We start from the raw sequence: 19,193 nt of genomic DNA on the forward strand, positions 1-19,193 counted from the left end.
TTATGCCAAAAAACAGTTACTCAAGCAACTGGATATGATTTTGAAAACGTCAGACGTTTCAGCTAGTATCCACTAGCTTTCGTCAGTGACTGAGAGACCAGAGGGGAAAGCAGGTTTATATACACAACCTGTTGATTGATATGCAAATAAAGTGAAGACAAATTTTTGGAAGTCGAAAAAGGAACAAAAGTCAGACAAGTCAAGACAAGATGATGCAAATCACCCTCAACAGGAAGGGGGCTACGGGTCGATCTTTCCGGCACTTGGGATTTGGCACCCCCAGCCCCGAGGACAGACAACACTTAAGCTCCTGTGCTGTATAACAGGAGCTTTCAGACTAATTTGCATCATCTTGTCTTGACTTGTCTGACTTTTGTTCCTTTTTCGACTTCCAAAAATTTGTCTTCACTTTATTTGCATATCAATCAACAGGTTGTGTATATAAACCTGCTTTCCCCTCTGGTCTCTCAGTCACTGACGAAAGCTAGTGGATACTAGCTGAAACGTCTGACGTTTTCAAAATCATATCCAGTTGCTTGAGTAACTGTTTTTTGGCATATCGTATTACCTGGATGTCTAACCTTCATCGACGTATCCATGCATTAATATGGGTAAACCATACATATTAACTAGGATCAGGGGCCAGGGCTTGTTCTTCGACAGTCGGAGTCCGGAAGCGAAGTCTGAAGGTCTTGAGGTTGAGAACTTCCCCCACAAATGTGCTGGGAGTCATGTCAATAAACATCGGCAGATTCATCGTACTCACTGGGAGAAAGAAACAGTAGTGTTGAACATTCAATTTCAACTTTTTCAATTCAAAAAAATTGTACAAAAGTGGGGAATGTATAACGCATCCCTGAAGTGTGCTCTGATTTTTACAAAGAGCTGAGTAAAAAGCAAGACAATCTGAACAAAAAACACTAAGTACATTCAACATCCAAACTAAATTTAAAATAGATTTTTTCAATTGAATATTGAATCATATTTGATGGACAAATAATTTCAAACTTGTGTGAGAAAACCACATAGGGGACCAAGGAAAACTGAGTGTGTTAGACCAGACACATGGTCTTCTCAATCTTAAATAAAAGCATGGCAACAAGACAAGACAGAGAACAAGAAAACCTCAGGAATAGACTCCCTCATTCACCCAAAGTGACCCACAATTTAACATTCCACTAACTACTTTGTAAAAATTTCCCTCTATCATAGTAAGAACGTGGTGTTGTTGTTTTCTTACTAGCATGTATTTTGTTGTATTTCTACAGAATACTGAAGGCTGGACTTCAATTTTGCATGTAGATTATTTGAAATGCATGTAAATTTTCTTCCAACACGCAATAACTGAAAAAAAGTATCTTGAATCCTGGATATATAAGATACATGCATTTTTGCACAAAAATACTGTACATGTAAGAAGAATGTACTTACTATCGTTCCTGATACAGGGGTACTCCGGTGGAGGTGACATCCATCCGTCTGCGACCCTCATGTGAGACCGGTCGGAGGCAAAGACCATCAGGTAGTCTGTGGCTGGGACCACACGGAACTTCCTGAAGAAAACATATCAGGCAGATGTTGTAACATAAAGTACATTCAACATTACATGTATACATTTATTATGTTTACCGAAGGAAAACATATTGTTTTTACTCAGTTTCTTCCTCCTCCTCTTCTGTTCCTAACACTAACCTCTGACCTGGCTAATGACATGATTTGTTGACGTCTGTCACCATGGTGACTGGTGTTGGGTTACGTAATGTGGCAATTTCATGGTCTGCTCTAGTCCTGTCACCATATGTTTGTTTTTTTATTTGTTTATTTGTACAATAGCAATAAAAAAATAAAAATTAATATACTCTTAGTACATGTATGTGGAATATGTTTGAGTAAAAATTAACAGGGCAGACCATGTCATGTCCGAAGGTAAACATTATGTACTTGCTTTGCAAATGTTACTTCTCTAGTTCATTCTTGAAACTTTACCACATTTGTAGAAGGATTGACATAACAGGTGACTATCACCTCTTCAAGATGTCAAACCTGAAACCAGACTGTAATAAGGTTTGAACCACTCACATCGGGAAGAACCCCTGCTCTTTATGATTATAGTGTGGTAGGATGTTTAACTGGACCTCCTGCCTATCTGAGAGGGCGTCCCTAACTGAAGCTAGGTACTCATTTACACCTGAGTCAAGTGAGAAAATAGGTTGTGTTTCATTTCCTTTCCTTTAACATTACTCATCAATTATTTATATAATAAATCAATTCCTTCATACAAACATGGGTCTGACCTGTGGAACTGGGGCCTGAGTTCTTCATCACTGTGAAAGGTAGCGGTGCAGTACCGGGAGAAGTTGCAAGGAAACGGCAACATGGAGTCTAGATCGTACACATCAGTCTGCTGACCTTCTCTCTGGTGCAGAAGGATTACATGGTAGTCCTACAGAAAAAAAATATACATCATTACAGACTGTGGTTCACATGGTTCTTTAGTCTAATAGAAACGTGGTAGCCTGGGTACCATCCGGATTTTGCTCCACTCCGCTAGAAAAAATGAAGTAGCATAGCAAAATCCAGAGGGTACCCAGGTTAGAAAAGTGGGGTGGTGTGGCATAATGGCAGAGATTCAAAATGTCATGAATTTTCACTGGAGAAAAATTTCTACATTTACAGGAAATCAAGTTCAAAAAAATGTCCTCCCACATAATTTATCCTACATGCTATTGGCTGTTTTACTGTCATAATCACCCCTATGCACAAATGGACTGTTCCAAAAGTTCATTTATGATAATATTTTCATAGTTAAACTTACCCAAACTACAGGTTTACCAGGGCCATACTGTCTTCCTGCTTTCTGCATCCATAGGGGCACCTGTATTATAAATAAAAGCAATTGTAACTATTTCTGAATAGCATTCATGTATTTAACAATACTGTAAATCACTTTATATTTGCGGACGCCAAATTTCGTGGCCTGAGAAAAATGGACATGTTCAAAGTATTGGCAAGTGCAGAAGGAAGAAAGTCAGCAAATTATTTGTTTGTGGTAATGATAAATTCGTGGTACAGAAGTGACCACGAAAACTGCAAATGTACTAGTAAATCTAAAGTACTGTGAGTATAAAGTACAGTATTCTCAAGAAAGCTAGCTAAAACATTGATACAGATGTTACTACTCTCATCTGCCAAATAAACATACAGGTACGTTTATTCTTTTGGGCCCAAACATCCACCCAGTACGTTCTTATTTTGCACAGTACGTTTATTAATTTTTTGAAAACCAGTAATTTTTTTCAACTTCGTGTGAAAAAAATTGAAAAAAATTGACAAATCATCGATGTGAAGACGTTTATAAACGCATATTGTAGCGAGAAACATGTCATTTTCGGGCCGGTTTTTGCAATCACCGCGTGCATAAATTCGTCTGAATGTTCTATTGTCATGGGTAGTGCTTATCAAAATACAAAATATTAAATGCTCTTTTTTTTGTCTATTTAAATTCCTAATTGCAAATAACAGTTAAAGATTTGTGCATATATCAGTAAGGGTGCATTTTAGTACAAGAGACACAGGTTACCCGTCAATTTTGGTAATTTTCCGGGGGGTACGTTTATTCCGGGGGTATGTTTATTTGATTTTGAAGATTTGTCGGGGGGCGGGTACTTTTATTCCGGGGGGTATGTTTATTCGGCAGATGAGAGTAGTATTAGCAAGAAAGTAAATTGTCACATTGATAATAATTTCTTGATAGTGCATGAGCCGTGTGTGGGCACGAGATAGTTGTTTGTTTGTTTGTTTGTTTGTTACCTGTTGGGCAGAGTTGGAGATAAACACCACATAAAACTCCTGAATGCGAGAAGTGTTGTCCCGAATCCACTCACATAACTTGTAGATATTCTCCTCACTGTAGATAGACACAAATAGATTCATTTTACGATTATTACAGTATTATTAGCATACTAGTAATTAATAGCATCCAATTTTAGGACAGAAAAATTGAAAATCCAGTTCCTCCACCCCAAAGGCTTCAAATTGTTTTCAATGCTTTTCATAAAAGTACAATAGTCTCTCGAATTGTTAGATATTTAATAGCAATACATTTCCATTCATGTACAAGTGGCCATACATAATTTGTAACAGCTATAGCTACAGTTGTGTGCAATAAAGGTCTTATCATTAGCTATTGTTACACAACAAAAGATTTGCCCATAGGCATAATTGATACTCATTTGCATAATTGTGATTTCATCTCAATCTAATTTACATATGACAAGTATCAATTACCATAAAGGCATTGAAGCATAAGCAAAATTTTTCTACTTAATTATGTTCATAGTACGGTTCTATGTTGCTCATTTCCACTATTATGTCATATATAACTATCTACTAGTAATAAGGATCAATTATGTCATACATATTATGTAATGATCTATCAAATCTATATGTTAGGAAATGCAGAATGTTGAAATTATACTAGTAACAGTTACGATATACAGTCCATATACAAATCATGATAACGTAATACACATATTTTTGGCTATCTAGGTTCTAGTTAGAGAACAAAAAGATTGATTTTTTTGCATATCTTGCAAAACAATACATACATTATCACATAAACAGGTCTCAGTGCCACTACATAGTAATAACATGGAGGATAATAAGCACGAACAAAGGAATTAGGACATTGGTGTATATTATTTTCAAACAAGCGCCTCTAAGGGAAAAGCTACGGAAACAAGAGCTACCAGACACTTTCCTAAGAACATATTTTCAAAGAAAAAGTGAAAGTTATCCATATTTCTTACCAATAACAGGCAGTATAGACACATTCGTCACTCGACGGCAAAATTTTTTCAGCAGCAGCGGCCATTTTGTTTTCACCTTTGACCTTATAGGTGGCTATCAAAATAATTTTACCGCCTAACTGAAAAAAATAACATTTTGAACGACATAACAAAATCAAAGAAAATTATTAGTCTCAAATACTTAAATGAATAATAGAAACGTATTAATTTATCAGATTATGATAATAGAATACTTTGTTTATGTCAAATATGCTATTGTTTTTAGGCACAATGTTTTGTGCATGGGACAGGCTAATGTAAACAATCGAAAATGTCGGAGAGAGAAAAATGTGTTTTTGTGACCGTAGGAACAACTAGTTTTGACCCGCTAATAGAACTGGTTTCTATCAGCACTTTTTGTAAGGTAAGATAGTTTAAAGTCGATCGTTATAATCTCAACTCAGCTAAGTTACAGATTTAGTTAAACGTCCAGAAAATAGGCTACTAAAGTTCTCTAAGTTTTAGCCTGGGTGCCAGACTGTTACCAGGGGCTGCACAGGCCAACTCCTCGGTTCCAGGGCTAACATGCCCCCAAGAAAATTTCCTTAAGGTATACTGAAGAGCTAGTCTGTGAAAGCCCAGGAAACAGCCTGGCACCCAGGCTACTAAGTTTCAAAATATATATTTTGTACATTTCGTCGTCTTCTTCAAAACATATATTTTGTACATTTTGCAGCTACTTGAAGAGTTGGGGTACACAAGGCTGTTACTACAGATAGGCAGAGGCCAGTATGAACCAGAGGCCTTCACCAAGCCTGGGTTTAGACTAGAATACTTCAGGTTCAAAGACACCATTGCTGAGGATATACAGAATGCTAGCCTGGTTATCAGCCATGCAGGTCAGTGGCCAAGTTTAACTACAGTGTATATGAGTGTTGATTTCATGCTGATCCAGATAAAGTGTAACTTGTAAACTTACCCACAGAAGTGGCATGTCTTGGAAGCCGAAGTTTTAAATCATATTTCAGTGATAATTAGTGTTGGTAGCAGTACCCTTCAAGGAGAGGTTTACCGTTAAGGCTTCAAGTTCTTTTTGATGTGTTTTTAAGCATTTTAATTGGGCGTTCTTTTTCGCACTGGTATCTGTTAACTAGTATGCAAGCCAAAATCTTACATCTTTGCACAGCAAATGGATATCTTGCCTTGGTTTTATGTCTTGCACTAAACCAAAAAAATCTCCGCTTGATGATCATCTTTGTTGATGTTGACTTGATTTTACTATTCCAAACTGAAGATCAGGTGTAGCATTTCAATAACAGGGCAGTGCAATTCCAGAGAATTCTGCCAGAGGGAGCAACTGTACTGTGTCACTCCCGTATCTTCAGGTGCAGGCAGCTGTCTGGAGACCCTGGGAGCAGGGAAGCCCCTGGTGGTGGTCATTAACGAGACACTCATGAATAATCACCAGTTGGAACTGGCCAACCAGCTGTACAAGGATGGGCACCTGTATTATGCCACCTGCAGGTGCATTTGATATTTTATATATTTTTATGTTTGCCAAAGGAAAACATATTGTTTTTGCTGTTTCTTCTTCCTGCTTCTTCTCCAAACCAAAAAGGTCAATGACCTGAACCAGTCTGTTGCCATGGTAACTAGTGTTGGGTTACATCATGTTGCAATTTTATAGCAGGAGGGATTTAGACTCCTGTCTGACCATATTATATATGAATATTTTATCGTAAGAATTAACTGATCAGATCCTATGCAAAGCTTGCAACAATCTTGAATAGAATGCAAAAACTAGAGTTATAAGAGACAACATTTTCAAAGCATCCATATTTATTGAGCCATGTTGTTTCTTGCAGCAACCTTAGACATCTCCTTAAAGACATGGACATCAGCAAACTCAAGACATTTCCTCCCGGACAACCTGAGAAGTTTGCAGCTTTCTTGGACAAAGTTATGGGGGTGTCTTGAAACCATGTTACCTAGCAACCATGTTACCTAGCAACCATGACCACACCCTATTTATGGCATAACCAGAAGAATAAGATTACTAGTAATTATAATATCAAAATCTAAATTCTAAAGCTATTTTTGCCTTTATGTACTTTGCACAATGCAATATCTATTGTGGAAAAAATACAATGTACAATGTATACCAAACAAAATAAGAATATAAACGTAGATTTTACAACTGAGTTAAACAAGTCATTCCAAAACAAACCTTAAAAGAAAATTAGTAATTTCCACACTCCAAATCACTTGAACACACTAATAAAACAAAGATATGCAACACACAAAAAGTAAGTAAAGAAATATTTTTCAATGGTGAAAAGAATAGCTGCAATGCATTGTAAGAACCTTGTATTGCACTTTATCAAGGCACTAAGACAGCAATATTCAGCTTTTAAAAGTCTTCACAGTACTGTGGCTTGTATGGAACAAGTGTATATAACTATATATTGCTATTCCCAATATAAAAACATATTTAAGAGCACTATTAAAATCGCAATGTGTAAATTATTTCTATGTTTAAGATGCATGCATTTTCTTGACCCATCGGAATCTAGATCAATCTCCTAAAAACATAATATTAAGATTGTCCTATACATTGTATTCTTGGCAATGATTGTCTTTTTGCAAATGCCTACTGCACTTTTCAGGATTGTTTCAATATAAAATCTAGTTCTGTACACAATTTCATGGTTATCTTTCATTCTTTAGTATGTAACAAATTTCTTTCAAATTTTTCCACATTGATATTTCTTCCACAATGCCATGATTTCCACTATTTCATTTTTTTTCCAGTGCTACAAGAATAATTACAAAAACTGTACAAAATATCACAAGTATTCAGTTTTTCTAGTTATCAAGTACACTTTTGAGTTTGAATCTGGACACCATTTTAATTAACTGTTTCTCGGATTCATCTGCTTCATTTTTTTCTGATTTGCAAAAAAAATTAAGGTTCTGAATATACTCCAAAATGCTCGTATTTTGGTCCAAACAGCTCCTTGGCTCCCTAGTTGTTACAGTTTATCCGTCTATCAATACATTAGTTTGATAAAAACGTTAAAATTCATTGTTTGAAATAAAAACCAGCCTGGTGTGTTGACCTCATTGCACGTAATACATACTAGTATCTTTTGGGACTATCAGAGGATGCCTAGGTAGGTCCGTTTCTTTTTCGCCTTATCACTTCATATTTTTTCTGAAAATATCCAAGAAGCAATATATCAAATTGGTGTGGCCTGATACAAATTTGGTGCCAAACGGCTACCTTAGTAGGACGAGGGTTAAGTCTTGAGACTGTGTTACTTCCTGCCCAGTTCCACAGCCACCTTGCTGTTTGCCACCTTGATTGCACCGTCATTCCTGATCCGCTTACAACCTATCACATGGAGGGTCTGAAGTCTGCAAAAGGGAGGAAAAACAAAAGACTGAGAGTATGTCTGTGCTCATGGTAGAAATAACTATGGAGACAAACAGTAGAACTGTAACTATTCATGGTATAACTCATGATGAAGCTTAAGTTTTGTTCTGTCAACAGTCCAATTATTTTATGTTGGAATTCACATTTAAAATCTGCTTTGTTGTATTTCACACATCCCAGTAGTGGACATTGTGGCATATTTGCACATATAACAGCTATCCTCCAGTTTAATTCCAGACTTCCGGTTTAATTCCGGACTAACCCCATATCTCAGCAACCTTACATCTAGATGGGCTAATATAGTAAACTATAAGTAAAAATAATGGAAGAAATATGTATAAATAGCAGCCATTGAGGACCCCTCGGGGATTAACCCAATTCTGTAGAATTCTGCAAAGAATTCTGTCTGCAGTTCCCAGACACACACACACACATACACGCACACACATACACTAAACACACACACACACACACATACACACTACACACACATACACACACACATGCACACACACACACACACATGTACACACACACACACACACATACACGCACACACATACACTAAACACACACACACACACATACACACTACACACACATACACACTAAACACACATACACACATACACATCATACCTTGGACAGTTCTTGACCAGTTTGACCACAGCAGACTCAGTGATGTCACAGAAGCTGAGTTTGACAGTCTCCAGAGTTCTGTTACAATAGCTGCCCAGCAGGGTTACACTGAAAAAAACAACACATTTTTACATCAGCAAAAATGTAGATAACTGTATAAAACTTTTTTCACTGTAGTAATAAAACAACATACTACTGCTAGTTTAGCTTTCAGATATGGGTGTAAATATCTTCTAGATGTGTGAAAAGGGAACAGGTTCACAAGGAAGTATTCATCATTACTTTCAACTTAACAATATGCCCACGGATAAGCATGTGTATATAGTTTTCAGTACCAAGGACAGGCATGTTTAACTGTGTGTGGATAGTGTTCAGCACCAAGGACAGACATGTTCACCGGTGTGTGGATGGTGTTCAGCACCAAGGACAAGCATGTTTACATGTGCGTGGATAGTGTTCAGCACCAAAGACAGGCATGTTCACCGGTGTGTGGATGGTGTTCAGCACCAAGGACAGCCATTAGACACATTAGCATTATGGTACAATACCTTTTAGTTGTGATGGCAGTAGAGCTGAGGTCTATGTATGTCAGCTGTTTGCTGTTATTGGCAAATGCCCGAACACCAGAGTCAGTCACATTTCTGCAGCCACTCACATCAACACACCTGGAATGCATGCAAATACATAAGTGTTAATTTACCGGTCTTGAAAGCCAAAATCAGCACAATTTTAAAACAGATGGTCTACTGTTACTATCTGTATCTGTATAGCCAGTATAAGAGCACCTCTACGTAACACACCAGCTTCGCAGGCATACGGCGTGACGGCAGCTGGCTACATTACACAAAACGACTTGTTACACCTAGCCTTTGCTAGGTGTAACTATAAGCATTGTTCAAAGCTATCTAGGGAAGATGTCCCTACTTTACTGGCAGCGAGTTCCACTCTATGATAATTCTTGTAGGAAAAACAGGTTTTTGAACACCTCAATACAACATACATTTGTACTAGCCAACATATTCAACGTTAACATTTATCCCAACACACTAGTTACCAAAATGTTCAGGACATAGCTGAAATGAAGAACAAAAAAGGCCAAAGTGTATTTTGAAAAGTGGTGAACATATTTGTTGCTAGCAAGAGTTTCTTTTTAGTTTTTGGGAAGGTTTTACCTACCGGACGTTTGGAAGATATGTAGCAATTTCCACCAGAGCCACATCAGTGACCAGAGGACAGTTAGCCAGGGTGACGGTCTGTAGTCTACTGCAGCAGCGCACTATCTGGTGCACCGACTCATCTTGAACCTTAAGAAAATTCAGAAAAATACACTCACATTCAAACACCTTGAATGTTAAGAGACTTTAGAAAAATACAGTTACATTAAGACAAGGGAACATCATAATGATTTTACTTATAAGATAAATGACAAACACATGTGTACTTGTGTGTGGATAGTGTTCAGCACCAAGGACAGGCATTTTTATATGTGTGTGGATAGTGTTCAGTACCAAGGACAGGCATGTTTCCCTGTGTGTGGATAGTGTTCAGCACCAAGGACAAGCATGTTTACCTGTGTGTGGATAGTGTTCAGCACCAAGGACAGGCATGTTCACCTGTGTGAAGATAGTGTTCAGCACCAAGGACAGGTATGTTCACCTGTGTGTGGATAGTGTTCAGTACCAAGGACAGGCATGTGTACTTGTGTGTGGATAGTGTTCAGCACCAAGGACAGGCATGTTAACCTGTGTGTGGATGGCATTCAGCACCAAGGACAGGTATGTGTACTATTGTCTGACTACTGTTCAGCACCAAGAACAGGCATGTTCACCTGCGTGTGGATCATGTTCAGTACCTGTAACTTGTGTGCAAGTGTGTTTCCAATGTACTGACCTGTTTGCATCCTCTCAGATCCCAGACTTCCAAACTCTTCAGTTTCCCAGCCATCTGTCTGATCAGTTTGTCAGTAACCTGCACAGGAAGACATTAACAGAGTATTAAATATGTGTAGAATACAGATTTACTATCATCAAAGTTCATCTGTGTTGGTAGTTGATCCAGTGTTGACGTCACACTTCAGATAAACCACGAGTCTCACTGGGTCAGTCTACTGAGGAAGACCAGAGTGACTGCTCGAAAGCTCTAGGTGAGAAAAACTTCCTTGTGCTGGAACAAAAGTTTTAGCTTTCAACAAGAATTCAGGTTTCGTTAGTAAAGACAGACAAAAACTGCTTGCATGACTGCAGTGGGAAAGTAGAAGATAAAAGGTGGTTTTCACTGTATTCTAGATTTGTGCTTGAAACATTTTGTGGTACATTAGTGAGGAAAACATTGAAAGGAAACATATCAATAGTGTTGTGAATTTGAGAAGTCACCAGGAAAAACATGAAAATAAAATCACCGCAAAAAGTTGTCAAGTCGTGTGGTGTAACGGCAGAGCCCTTGGCTCAGCTCAGAACCACGATGTCCCTGGTTTCAATCCTGCCATGTCACCAACCTTGTGCCCTTGGGAAAGGCACTTTACACGACTTCACTCAGGTGCAAATGAGTATGCCAGAATGATCATCATCATGATCGTGGGAATTTGAGGGAGAAAAAGAAGAAAAGTTTCAGTATAGTATACCACTGACCTTGTAACACTGTCCCATGTTGAGGACCCTGAGGTTAGAGCAGTTTTGGGACATTCCCAGCAGGCATTGCTGCGTGATGTTGAAGCATCCGAAGACCTCCAGCACCTGCAGAGTGCCGCCATGTCTGTTCACTACGTAATTCAGCGCTTCGTCTGTGATACTCTGGCACCCGTTCACACATAGAACCTCCAGTCTGGAACATACAGAAAACACAATGGAGTTATTCTACAACAGGGCAAAATATACTACCTTCATATGAAGGTTAGTGCAGGTAAAATTGGAGCTGTGCAGGTTTTTCTGATGTCTACCTAACAAGTACTGGGTTTATATACAAAGATAGGTGTATGTGGATTTTTATTTGTTGCATTGACTGTTACTACCTATCATGTATAAAAGAAAAAATGTTTTCTGAACATTTTTAACAGTCTGATAAACATTGAAACATAAGCAAGTTGTGAGATATTACTGGTTGTGTAAAAGTAAACTCCAATATCCTATGGTCTAACAACTGAAGTGAAATTATTTTTGAGAGATATACTACCTTTTACTGATGTCTGCTACAGCCATAGCTCCGTTGTTAGTAGCGTTGCTCCAGCTGGCATCCAGAGATGTGATGTTGTGACATCTGGAGGAGGCATGGAGTAGAACCAGGTCCCCTGTTAGAGCTCCTCCACTGCATCCACTGAAATTCAGCTCCTAAAAATACACAATTTTTGGTGTTCAGTACCAAGGACAGCCATGTTCACCTGTGTGTGGATGGTGTTCAGCACCAAGGACAGGCATGTTCACCTGTGTGTGGATAGTGTTCAGCACCAAGGACAGGCATGTTCACCTGTGTGTGGATAGTGTTCAGCACCAAGGACAGGCATGTTCACCTGTGTGTGGATAGTGTTCAGCACCAAGGACAGGCATGTTTACCTGTGTGTGGATAGTGTTCAGCACCAAGGACAGGCATGTTCACCTGTGTATGGATAGTGTTTGGGTATGCTCAGTTGTGAGGAGAGTTGTGATTTTAATACACAGTTTTAGACTTTTATGCAGATCATGTTCCATAAAAATCATCACTATGGTGAAAAATCCGATTACCTTTAGAGAGTCCTTACAACCTTTGAAAAGGTCCCTGAGCCCCCTCTCTGTGACTGTAGCGCCTGTACACTGGAGAAGTCTCAGAGTTTGTGGACTGTGCTGGCCTATGTAACCCAGCATCTCATCACTCAAGTCAGTCCTCTTGGTCAGTGTGATGTTTCTCCCTACAGTGCAGGAAATAGAATAATATTTCAGTAAACAAATCTACTGGTCACATTTTACCAGGTCTGACCAATATGCAGAACAAGTTGATGTTGAATGCAAACATTCAAGAATGTCCAAAATTCAAAGACCTTTCATAGCTCATTTCAAAACTAATTTCAGTACATTTTGTTGGAATCCGATGGTTTCTAAATGTTTAGGGACTTGGACAAACAGTGTGTTCTTACAGAGAGATTCGTCCATGGCTACCCTGTAGAAGTGCTGACACGTGGAGGCTACCCTGGCCAGGTCAGACTGGGACAGGAAACCCAGGATGTACAACAGTAATTCATCAGGCAGGAACAACCACGGGCTCTCATCACTGTCTCCACGGGGGGTCTGCAGGGGCGGAGCATATGCAAATTATCCAAATTAGGAGTATATGCAAATTAGATGGTAACAAAGATGCTGTAACTTACTGTACATTTTTACATTCTTGCTTTGTTTTTTAGCTTGCATTATTCATTGATTGCAAAACCACAAAGATTCTCTCTTCTATTGTGTTACAAATGTTTTTGGAACCTAACTTCCTGTGTCTTTTGTAGTCTATGGTTAGGAAATTCCTCCCTCTGCCTGCTGTCACTGAACTGTATTGCAAATAACAAACCACACACATTGTACACACACACACACACACGCACGCACACATGCACACACACACACCACACACACACACATGCACACACGCACGCACACATGCACACACACACACACACACACCACACACACACACATGCACACACACAACACAAACACAAACTGCAAAATCATTGACTTATTATTGTCCTTACCATGGTAAGAATTTTAGCATATGTCTGGTTGTCTAGATGATACTTCATCACAGGTTTGGAGGAACCTGGAACAGAGGGATAAAGAGTTATTAGATTGTTATACATGTACCTTATAATCAGTCATATGCCATTTAATGTTTTCCAAACATATAATGTCAATCATGATTGTATATCACCTCTGTACTGCTGTCTAACTCAAACAAAAGTCCAACACAGATGAGCTTTCATTTAAACAAAGGTCCTTGGTAATGGTAATATGCTGTAGTATACAAAACAATTTAGGTGTGATACAACAAAGTGGTCAAAATGTTAAACTTTCAAATATCAACTGAACAAAGAACGAAACAAACATGGTTTGAAACCAAACATTTGTATAAGTTCAAAGGTAACGATGCTGTATAACAAAAACATTACTAGTAATAGTATACTTCGCATTGACATAAACTTGATAACAACTGAGTTAATGTTGTCAACCTGAGTGTTCACAGAACTTGTTCAAAAGGTACCTCCTCTCCTAGCATCAGTTTCCCTGTCTCCGAATCCTCAGCCACTTAACAATTCTCTAGACATGTCTAAAACTGGAATTGACACCATATAGGAATGTTACCTTCAAGTTGTTTCAAATAACTTTCTGACTGCTATATATATTGTTTGAAACATTATATGGCTTACAATAAAGTTTTCATGTGATAGTCGCTTGAGAAATGTATCTACAGTTCGTAATCAATGTATGATTGCATAATGGTGTAGAATATACAAGTGTTGAATGTAAAGCTGCAATTAAAAAATGCCAGCTTTGATAAACATTCCCCCCTGAGGCATTGCCAAAAAAGACGGGTTCTTACCTTTTCCCATAGAGAAGCTTGCACTGTGAATTGACAGAAAGTCCTCTTCAAATTCCCTGATGGCTGTGGATGACCTTGAAGCCGACCATGGCCTCTGACCTCCAGATGCATTCACTGACCTTTCACCTGAACTTGACCCCTGACCTGTTGACCTCTGACCTGCACTGGCAGGTCTCCTCCTAGATGGTTTGCTGTCTCCACTAGTACTGCTTGCTGACTCGGTACTCAAGTCAAAACCTACTGTCCTTTGCTTCACCCCAGCATTCTTTCTCTTCTCGCCACTTTTGACCACACTTGATCTTGTGTTCAGTTCACCAGGGTTGTAGGAATCCCAGGCAATACTGGACCTTCGCCAGTGTCTTTTGTACCCTTGTGTGATGTATGATGCTCCTTGGCTAGCACTCTGGGGTTTCTGTTTCCCTTTTCTAAGTTGAGGCTCTTTGCTTTGCTGCAGTTGTGGTGCTGCTCTTTCTCCTGGTTTTGTAGAATCCTGTCTTTCTTTTATTCCATAAGGATGTGTGTTCCATTCCTCGTCTCCTTCAAAAGACTCTTGTGGGTTGTGTTCTACAAGCATGTCGTTTCTAGCATCGACATTTCTTGAGTTCCTTAAGCTTGCATCAACAGGAATGTTTGTGTTCTGTACGAGCTTTCTCTTTTCTTTCGGCCTGTCATCATCACTCGAGTCACTGTCGAGAGCCAAACGCAGCTCTTCTTTGCTTGGAAGCTGCTTGTGGCGTGAAGACACCATCCAACTGTCCGTTTCTGCAAAGTTGCTACAATCATGACTAGATCGGGATCTTTCAAATATGATCTTGTCGCTACTTTGGACAGGAGGTAGCTCTTTTGCTTTAATGTCTTCAACGGATGCAGTACGTTGCTGTATTGCTCTCTCTAGACCCGGGCTTTCCTCTGAGATTTTCATAGTGAGTTCATCATCTTTAGAAGGGCTTCCCTGCCAGTCCCAGTGTCTAGCATCCCTCCCATCCTTGTCTACATGTGCATTCTGGCTTAGAAGAGGATACTTTGCGTGTGATCTGTAGCTTGGGACTGGAATATGCTGGCCAAAAAAATCACTGAGATCATTGGATGGAAGGGTAGGGTCTTGGGCATTGCTTACAGTTTGAAGATTGTGGGAACTTTTAGGTACATTTTCTGTGAGATGCTTGTCTAATGCTGCATCTGTAGCTTCCTTGTGGCTTGCATAAAAGCTATCTGCAGACATTGTGTAACCATGAGAAGTCGGATTATTTGGGAATGTACCATTGAAACTGTCAGAAACTGGAGCAGTAAATTTGTCACCGCCACTTCTTTTACTTGTTACTTGATTTGCCTGCCCTTGAAAGAGTTTGTATCTTTCAGCCTGTAGGTCATTGACCTGGTGTTTTTGAGCCCTGGGTGTGCTGTTGCTAGGTGTGGTGACATCACCATGGTGATGGTTGCTAGGCGATGAGTCCATACCAACCAGGGCAGAGCCACATTCTGTGCACCAAGCAGCGTCTAAGTCATTATCCTCTGTACAGTTTGGACAGATCTTGACCAGTAGCCTCTTGCTGCTATTTGTTGCTCCATCTTGAGTTCCCTTCATGTATCCAAACCCAAGTTTTCTTAGCGTTCTTGAGACTGGGCTAAGGAGTGGTGAGGTGGACTCCTTGGCGTGGTTTCCATCTTCCTTGACAGTATCACTGTTTCTTGTGTCTATCTTTGTCACTTCTGTTTGTCCTTGAACAGTTGGATTTTCAGCTCTGAATTTGACATGACCGAGTCCAAGATTTTTGAGCGTTCTAGATACAGGGCTGAGTTGTGGGTCTTCTTTCTCGTGTTCTCTTGCTGAACTTTCTTCTGTTGCGTCCAGAAGTCGTGGAGTTTGGGCAGAGTCTTCAGGACAATTTTCTACCGACTGAACCCACCGAGCGACAAAATCTGTCCGACTTTCCTCTTCCCCTGTCACAGACCCCTCTCTGGCAACTTGTTCCTCCTCCATTCCTTTTCTCAGCTTCTGTTCCACATAGAACCTCACAGCTTCAAGATGTCTCTCCGGAGAACTGGACGTCTTGGAATGCGAGCTGTGCTTCCGTTGGTGCGCACGCTGTGGCGGACTTTGTCTAGCAAAGTCATTCTTATCCCAAGAGCGCCGAATGAAGTCTCGTGTAGACTCAATCCTTCTTGGCTGGGGAGAAGTCGCTATCCTTGCTCTGCTCATAGGTGACGTCTTTTCTTCAAACAATGTTTTGCGACCAAATTCCCGTGATCTTTCACCTAAACCATTCCTTCCTTCTGCTCTCTCTCCTGTCAGTTCAAATTTGTTTACCGAATCAAAGTATTTTCCTCTTGCATCCGAATGATCGTCTTCTATACCAGTATTGAGTCTGAAGTTGGTGGTAACTTTTAGTGGTGACATGGGTCTAGCGCTTGGTCTGTGGGTTTTCAGCCCAAGCTCTTCAATCTGGGATTCCGACTGAGAAGCGTCCAAAAGATCTGATCTGTATACGAGTGCAGATGTGTCGTCTTTTGATTGTCCTTTGTGTTCCACAAATAGTTTGTGTCTTCTTGGTTCACTTTTACCTGCCGCTTCAGTAGCTGGATCTGTCTGACGTTTGTACTGCACGTTACGATCTGCCTGCGTGTTTCCTGAGAACTTCAGCCCGCTGGCTTGTGTAGGCTTCCACGGGAAGTGCCCAAGGTGAATTTTACCTGACAAGTCAGATTCTTTCAACCCCCAGATGTCCAACAATAGATCATCCTCGGCTTGACCACGAGGAGCAATCGTAAGCCCCTCCGACTTTTCCCTTACTCTTGAAGTGGCAGTTTTAACATTTCCCCCCTCAACCAAGACTCCATAGGTTGTCTCCATTTGTGGTGATGATTTTGTTTGTAGGAAATAGCCACCATCTTGAGTCCTTGCATTGTTCACAGCTCTGTTCGACTTTTCATTGTCCTCAACAACTGCCATGCTTGCTTGTCGGTTCCTAATATTCCCGTTGCTCTCAACCCTGTATGTTTCGTCTCCTCTGTTACCTCCATAGTCTGGCACTGTGTATTTTCTAGGTTTACTTTCTTCTTGACTTGTAAACAAGATGTTGTTGTCAGTCCAATCCATATCCCCACGATACATGTTCTTCTGCAGACTCTTTTTTGACTGTAAGAGCTCCTTTGCACTTTTTTCTTGTGGCCCTTTCTTGGATATTTTGGTATCGGTACCCAGCCCAAACCAATATGCTTCAGGAGCTTGCTTTGTGTGTGGTACCTCAATCTTTTCCTTTCCACTATGTTTTGAGTGCAGCTCTTTGTCAACATGTATTGTTGGTTCATGATACAGAAGTGAGCTCTTACGTACGGTTTCAGCATCAAACTTTTCTGTTTGCAATTCTTTAACTCCTTCATTTTGTCGCCTACCTAAAGACCTGGTAGTTTCTTTGTTATTATTTCCTGGTTTCTTGGTTTGCTGTGTTGGTTTAACTGTTTTAGAGCTTGCATGTCGGCTGTGTTCTCTTGTTTTTCTTGCATCTATAGTTTCTTTTTCAGCCTCTGTGTGTGTTATACTTGACATAGGTGTCTGAGGTGTAGAATTTGTGCTTGGAGTGTTTTCTTCCTCTAGCTTTCTTTCAAAGTACGCTAACCTTCGCTGTCGTATTTCTTCTCGCTGTTTCGTCCTTGGCGTGTTTTTGGACCCTCCTCCCAGGTGAGGGTAGTTTTTGTCTACAGACAGCATGGTCACAGCCTTGGAAGAGAAGAATATTAAATATTAATATGCATTTGTAAAATGCCTGAACACTAGCTAGAAATTCCACCATTAAAAAAGCAAGTTCTCACTACTATATGTATACATGTACATAGCTTTGTAAGGTAGCTTATTCTCATACTATGTTTTTATATAGCAATAGATGTCATACTTTGTACCTTGTACAATTGCTGTGCAATAAAGTTTATTTATTTTAGAATGTTCTAAATGTTGGCCTCCCCATTCTGCAAACCTTGACATTAAAATATTATCATATCATCTGTTCCGTTTTCGAAAAAAAAAAAAGATTTTAATTTTCTTGTTTTGTAGTGGATATAACGTCTATACCGATGCCAAATACTAGTAAGCAACGTTAGTTACTTCCTTTTTGTCAACATTGGCTAAGGTTCCAGTTTTACCCAAAAGGAAAGGTCCAAGCAAATGGACATTACTGCTAGTGTGCACATTCTGCTAGTCTATGTTTTACCTACCCCCTAACATAGCTGAAACCAAGTTCCAACCCTCCAGCCCGTCTAAAACCTGCACCTTAAACGTGGCTTAATTAAGGGGGAGGGGGGCGTTCCTACATTATAAACTTGCTCATTTCAGCTGCGTAGTGTATAATATCTCATTACCTTTGTTGTTCAGTGGGTATCTCTGAAACGTTGCCGTTTCTTTGCAGCTGGAAAGAACCTTCAACCTTGCGAAAACATTATAAGCGGCTACATTGAATAGTCATCTTCCTCAGCCCGCCAAGAATTTCAAGTCGCGGCCGCCATCTTGAAACAACAGCTCCCTCAGCTATGCCGTTGCTTAGCAACCAACTTGTTTGGCCGGTGTTGCGAAAGAGCCCCTCTGCGATTTATCTTCGAAGTGCACCCAACTACGCGGACGCATCCGATGCCCCTGCACTGATTTTGCTAGTGTAAAAGAATCATTTCTAAACCTTGTTTTACCAAGATGAAAAAAAAAAATTGGTATTGTTTTATGTGTGTATGTGCATGCCTGTGTGTGAGTGTGTGTATGTGTGTGTGTGTGTGTGTGTGTGTGTGTGTGTGTGTGT

The 19,193-nt window shown here is 39.8% G+C and overlaps 3 protein-coding genes across 3 annotated transcripts; 1 reads left to right on the top strand and 2 right to left on the bottom strand.

Moving 5' to 3' along the window:
- Positions 1 to 598: 598 nt before the first annotated feature.
- LOC109468686 (protein N-terminal glutamine amidohydrolase-like) lies at positions 599 to 4,883 on the bottom strand. The gene is made up of 6 exons (XM_019767002.1): positions 4,809 to 4,883; positions 3,811 to 3,907; positions 2,816 to 2,875; positions 2,295 to 2,443; positions 1,432 to 1,553; positions 599 to 765 (listed from the first exon to the last, which is right to left on the bottom strand). The coding sequence occupies exons 1-6, from the start codon at positions 4,871 to 4,873 to the stop codon at positions 626 to 628; spliced, it is 633 nt and encodes a 210-aa protein (XP_019622561.1). The 5' UTR covers positions 4,874 to 4,883; the 3' UTR covers positions 599 to 625.
- A 218-nt stretch (positions 4,884 to 5,101) lies between these two features.
- Positions 5,102 to 7,488, top strand: LOC109468684 (UDP-N-acetylglucosamine transferase subunit ALG13 homolog). Its single transcript, XM_019767000.1, has 4 exons — positions 5,102 to 5,211; positions 5,524 to 5,686; positions 6,173 to 6,311; positions 6,653 to 7,488. Exons 1-4 carry the CDS (start codon positions 5,119 to 5,121, stop codon positions 6,762 to 6,764), a joined length of 507 nt encoding a protein of 168 aa, XP_019622559.1. The 5' UTR covers positions 5,102 to 5,118; the 3' UTR covers positions 6,765 to 7,488.
- A 499-nt stretch (positions 7,489 to 7,987) lies between these two features.
- LOC109468426 lies at positions 7,988 to 17,949 on the bottom strand. Its single transcript, XM_019766674.1, has 11 exons — positions 14,413 to 17,949; positions 13,568 to 13,632; positions 12,965 to 13,115; positions 12,576 to 12,739; positions 12,031 to 12,185; positions 11,490 to 11,682; positions 10,753 to 10,830; positions 10,039 to 10,166; positions 9,411 to 9,527; positions 8,863 to 8,970; positions 7,988 to 8,204 (listed from the first exon to the last, which is right to left on the bottom strand). The coding sequence occupies exons 1-11, from the start codon at positions 17,522 to 17,524 to the stop codon at positions 8,105 to 8,107; spliced, it is 4,371 nt and encodes a 1,456-aa protein (XP_019622233.1). The 5' UTR covers positions 17,525 to 17,949; the 3' UTR covers positions 7,988 to 8,104.
- Between the last annotated feature and the right edge of the window lie 1,244 nt (positions 17,950 to 19,193).

This window comes from Branchiostoma belcheri, unplaced genomic scaffold (genome assembly GCF_001625305.1).
Source record: "Branchiostoma belcheri isolate BF01 breed outbred unplaced genomic scaffold, Haploidv18h27 scaffold2, whole genome shotgun sequence".
Classification (NCBI taxonomy): domain Eukaryota; kingdom Metazoa; phylum Chordata; class Leptocardii; order Amphioxiformes; family Branchiostomatidae; genus Branchiostoma; species Branchiostoma belcheri.

Coding starts and splice junctions, on each gene's coding strand:
- LOC109468686 (XM_019767002.1), bottom strand. CDS start 4,873: ATGGCCGCTGCTGCTGAAAAAATTTTGCCGTCGAGTGACGAATGTGTC. Junction 1,554..2,294: donor CTCAGGCCCCAGTTCCACAG/GTCAGACCCATG, acceptor TGTTTTCTTCAG/GAAGTTCCGTGTGGTCCCAG. Junction 766..1,431: donor CCCCTGTATCAGGAACGATA/GTAAGTACATTC, acceptor TCTTTCTCCCAG/TGAGTACGATGAATCTGCCG.
- LOC109468684 (XM_019767000.1), top strand. CDS start 5,119: ATGTCGGAGAGAGAAAAATGTGTTTTTGTGACCGTAGGAACAACTAGT. Junction 5,212..5,523: donor CTATCAGCACTTTTTGTAAG/GTAAGATAGTTT, acceptor TACATTTTGCAG/CTACTTGAAGAGTTGGGGTA. Junction 6,312..6,652: donor CTGTATTATGCCACCTGCAG/GTGCATTTGATA, acceptor TGTTTCTTGCAG/CAACCTTAGACATCTCCTTA.
- LOC109468426 (XM_019766674.1), bottom strand. CDS start 17,524: ATGTATCGTGGGGATATGGATTGGACTGACAACAACATCTTGTTTACA. Junction 13,116..13,567: donor ATGCTAAAATTCTTACCATG/GTAAGGACAATA, acceptor CCGCCCCTGCAG/ACCCCCCGTGGAGACAGTGA. Junction 8,205..8,862: donor CTGGTCAAGAACTGTCCAAG/GTATGATGTGTA, acceptor TCCCTTTTGCAG/ACTTCAGACCCTCCATGTGA.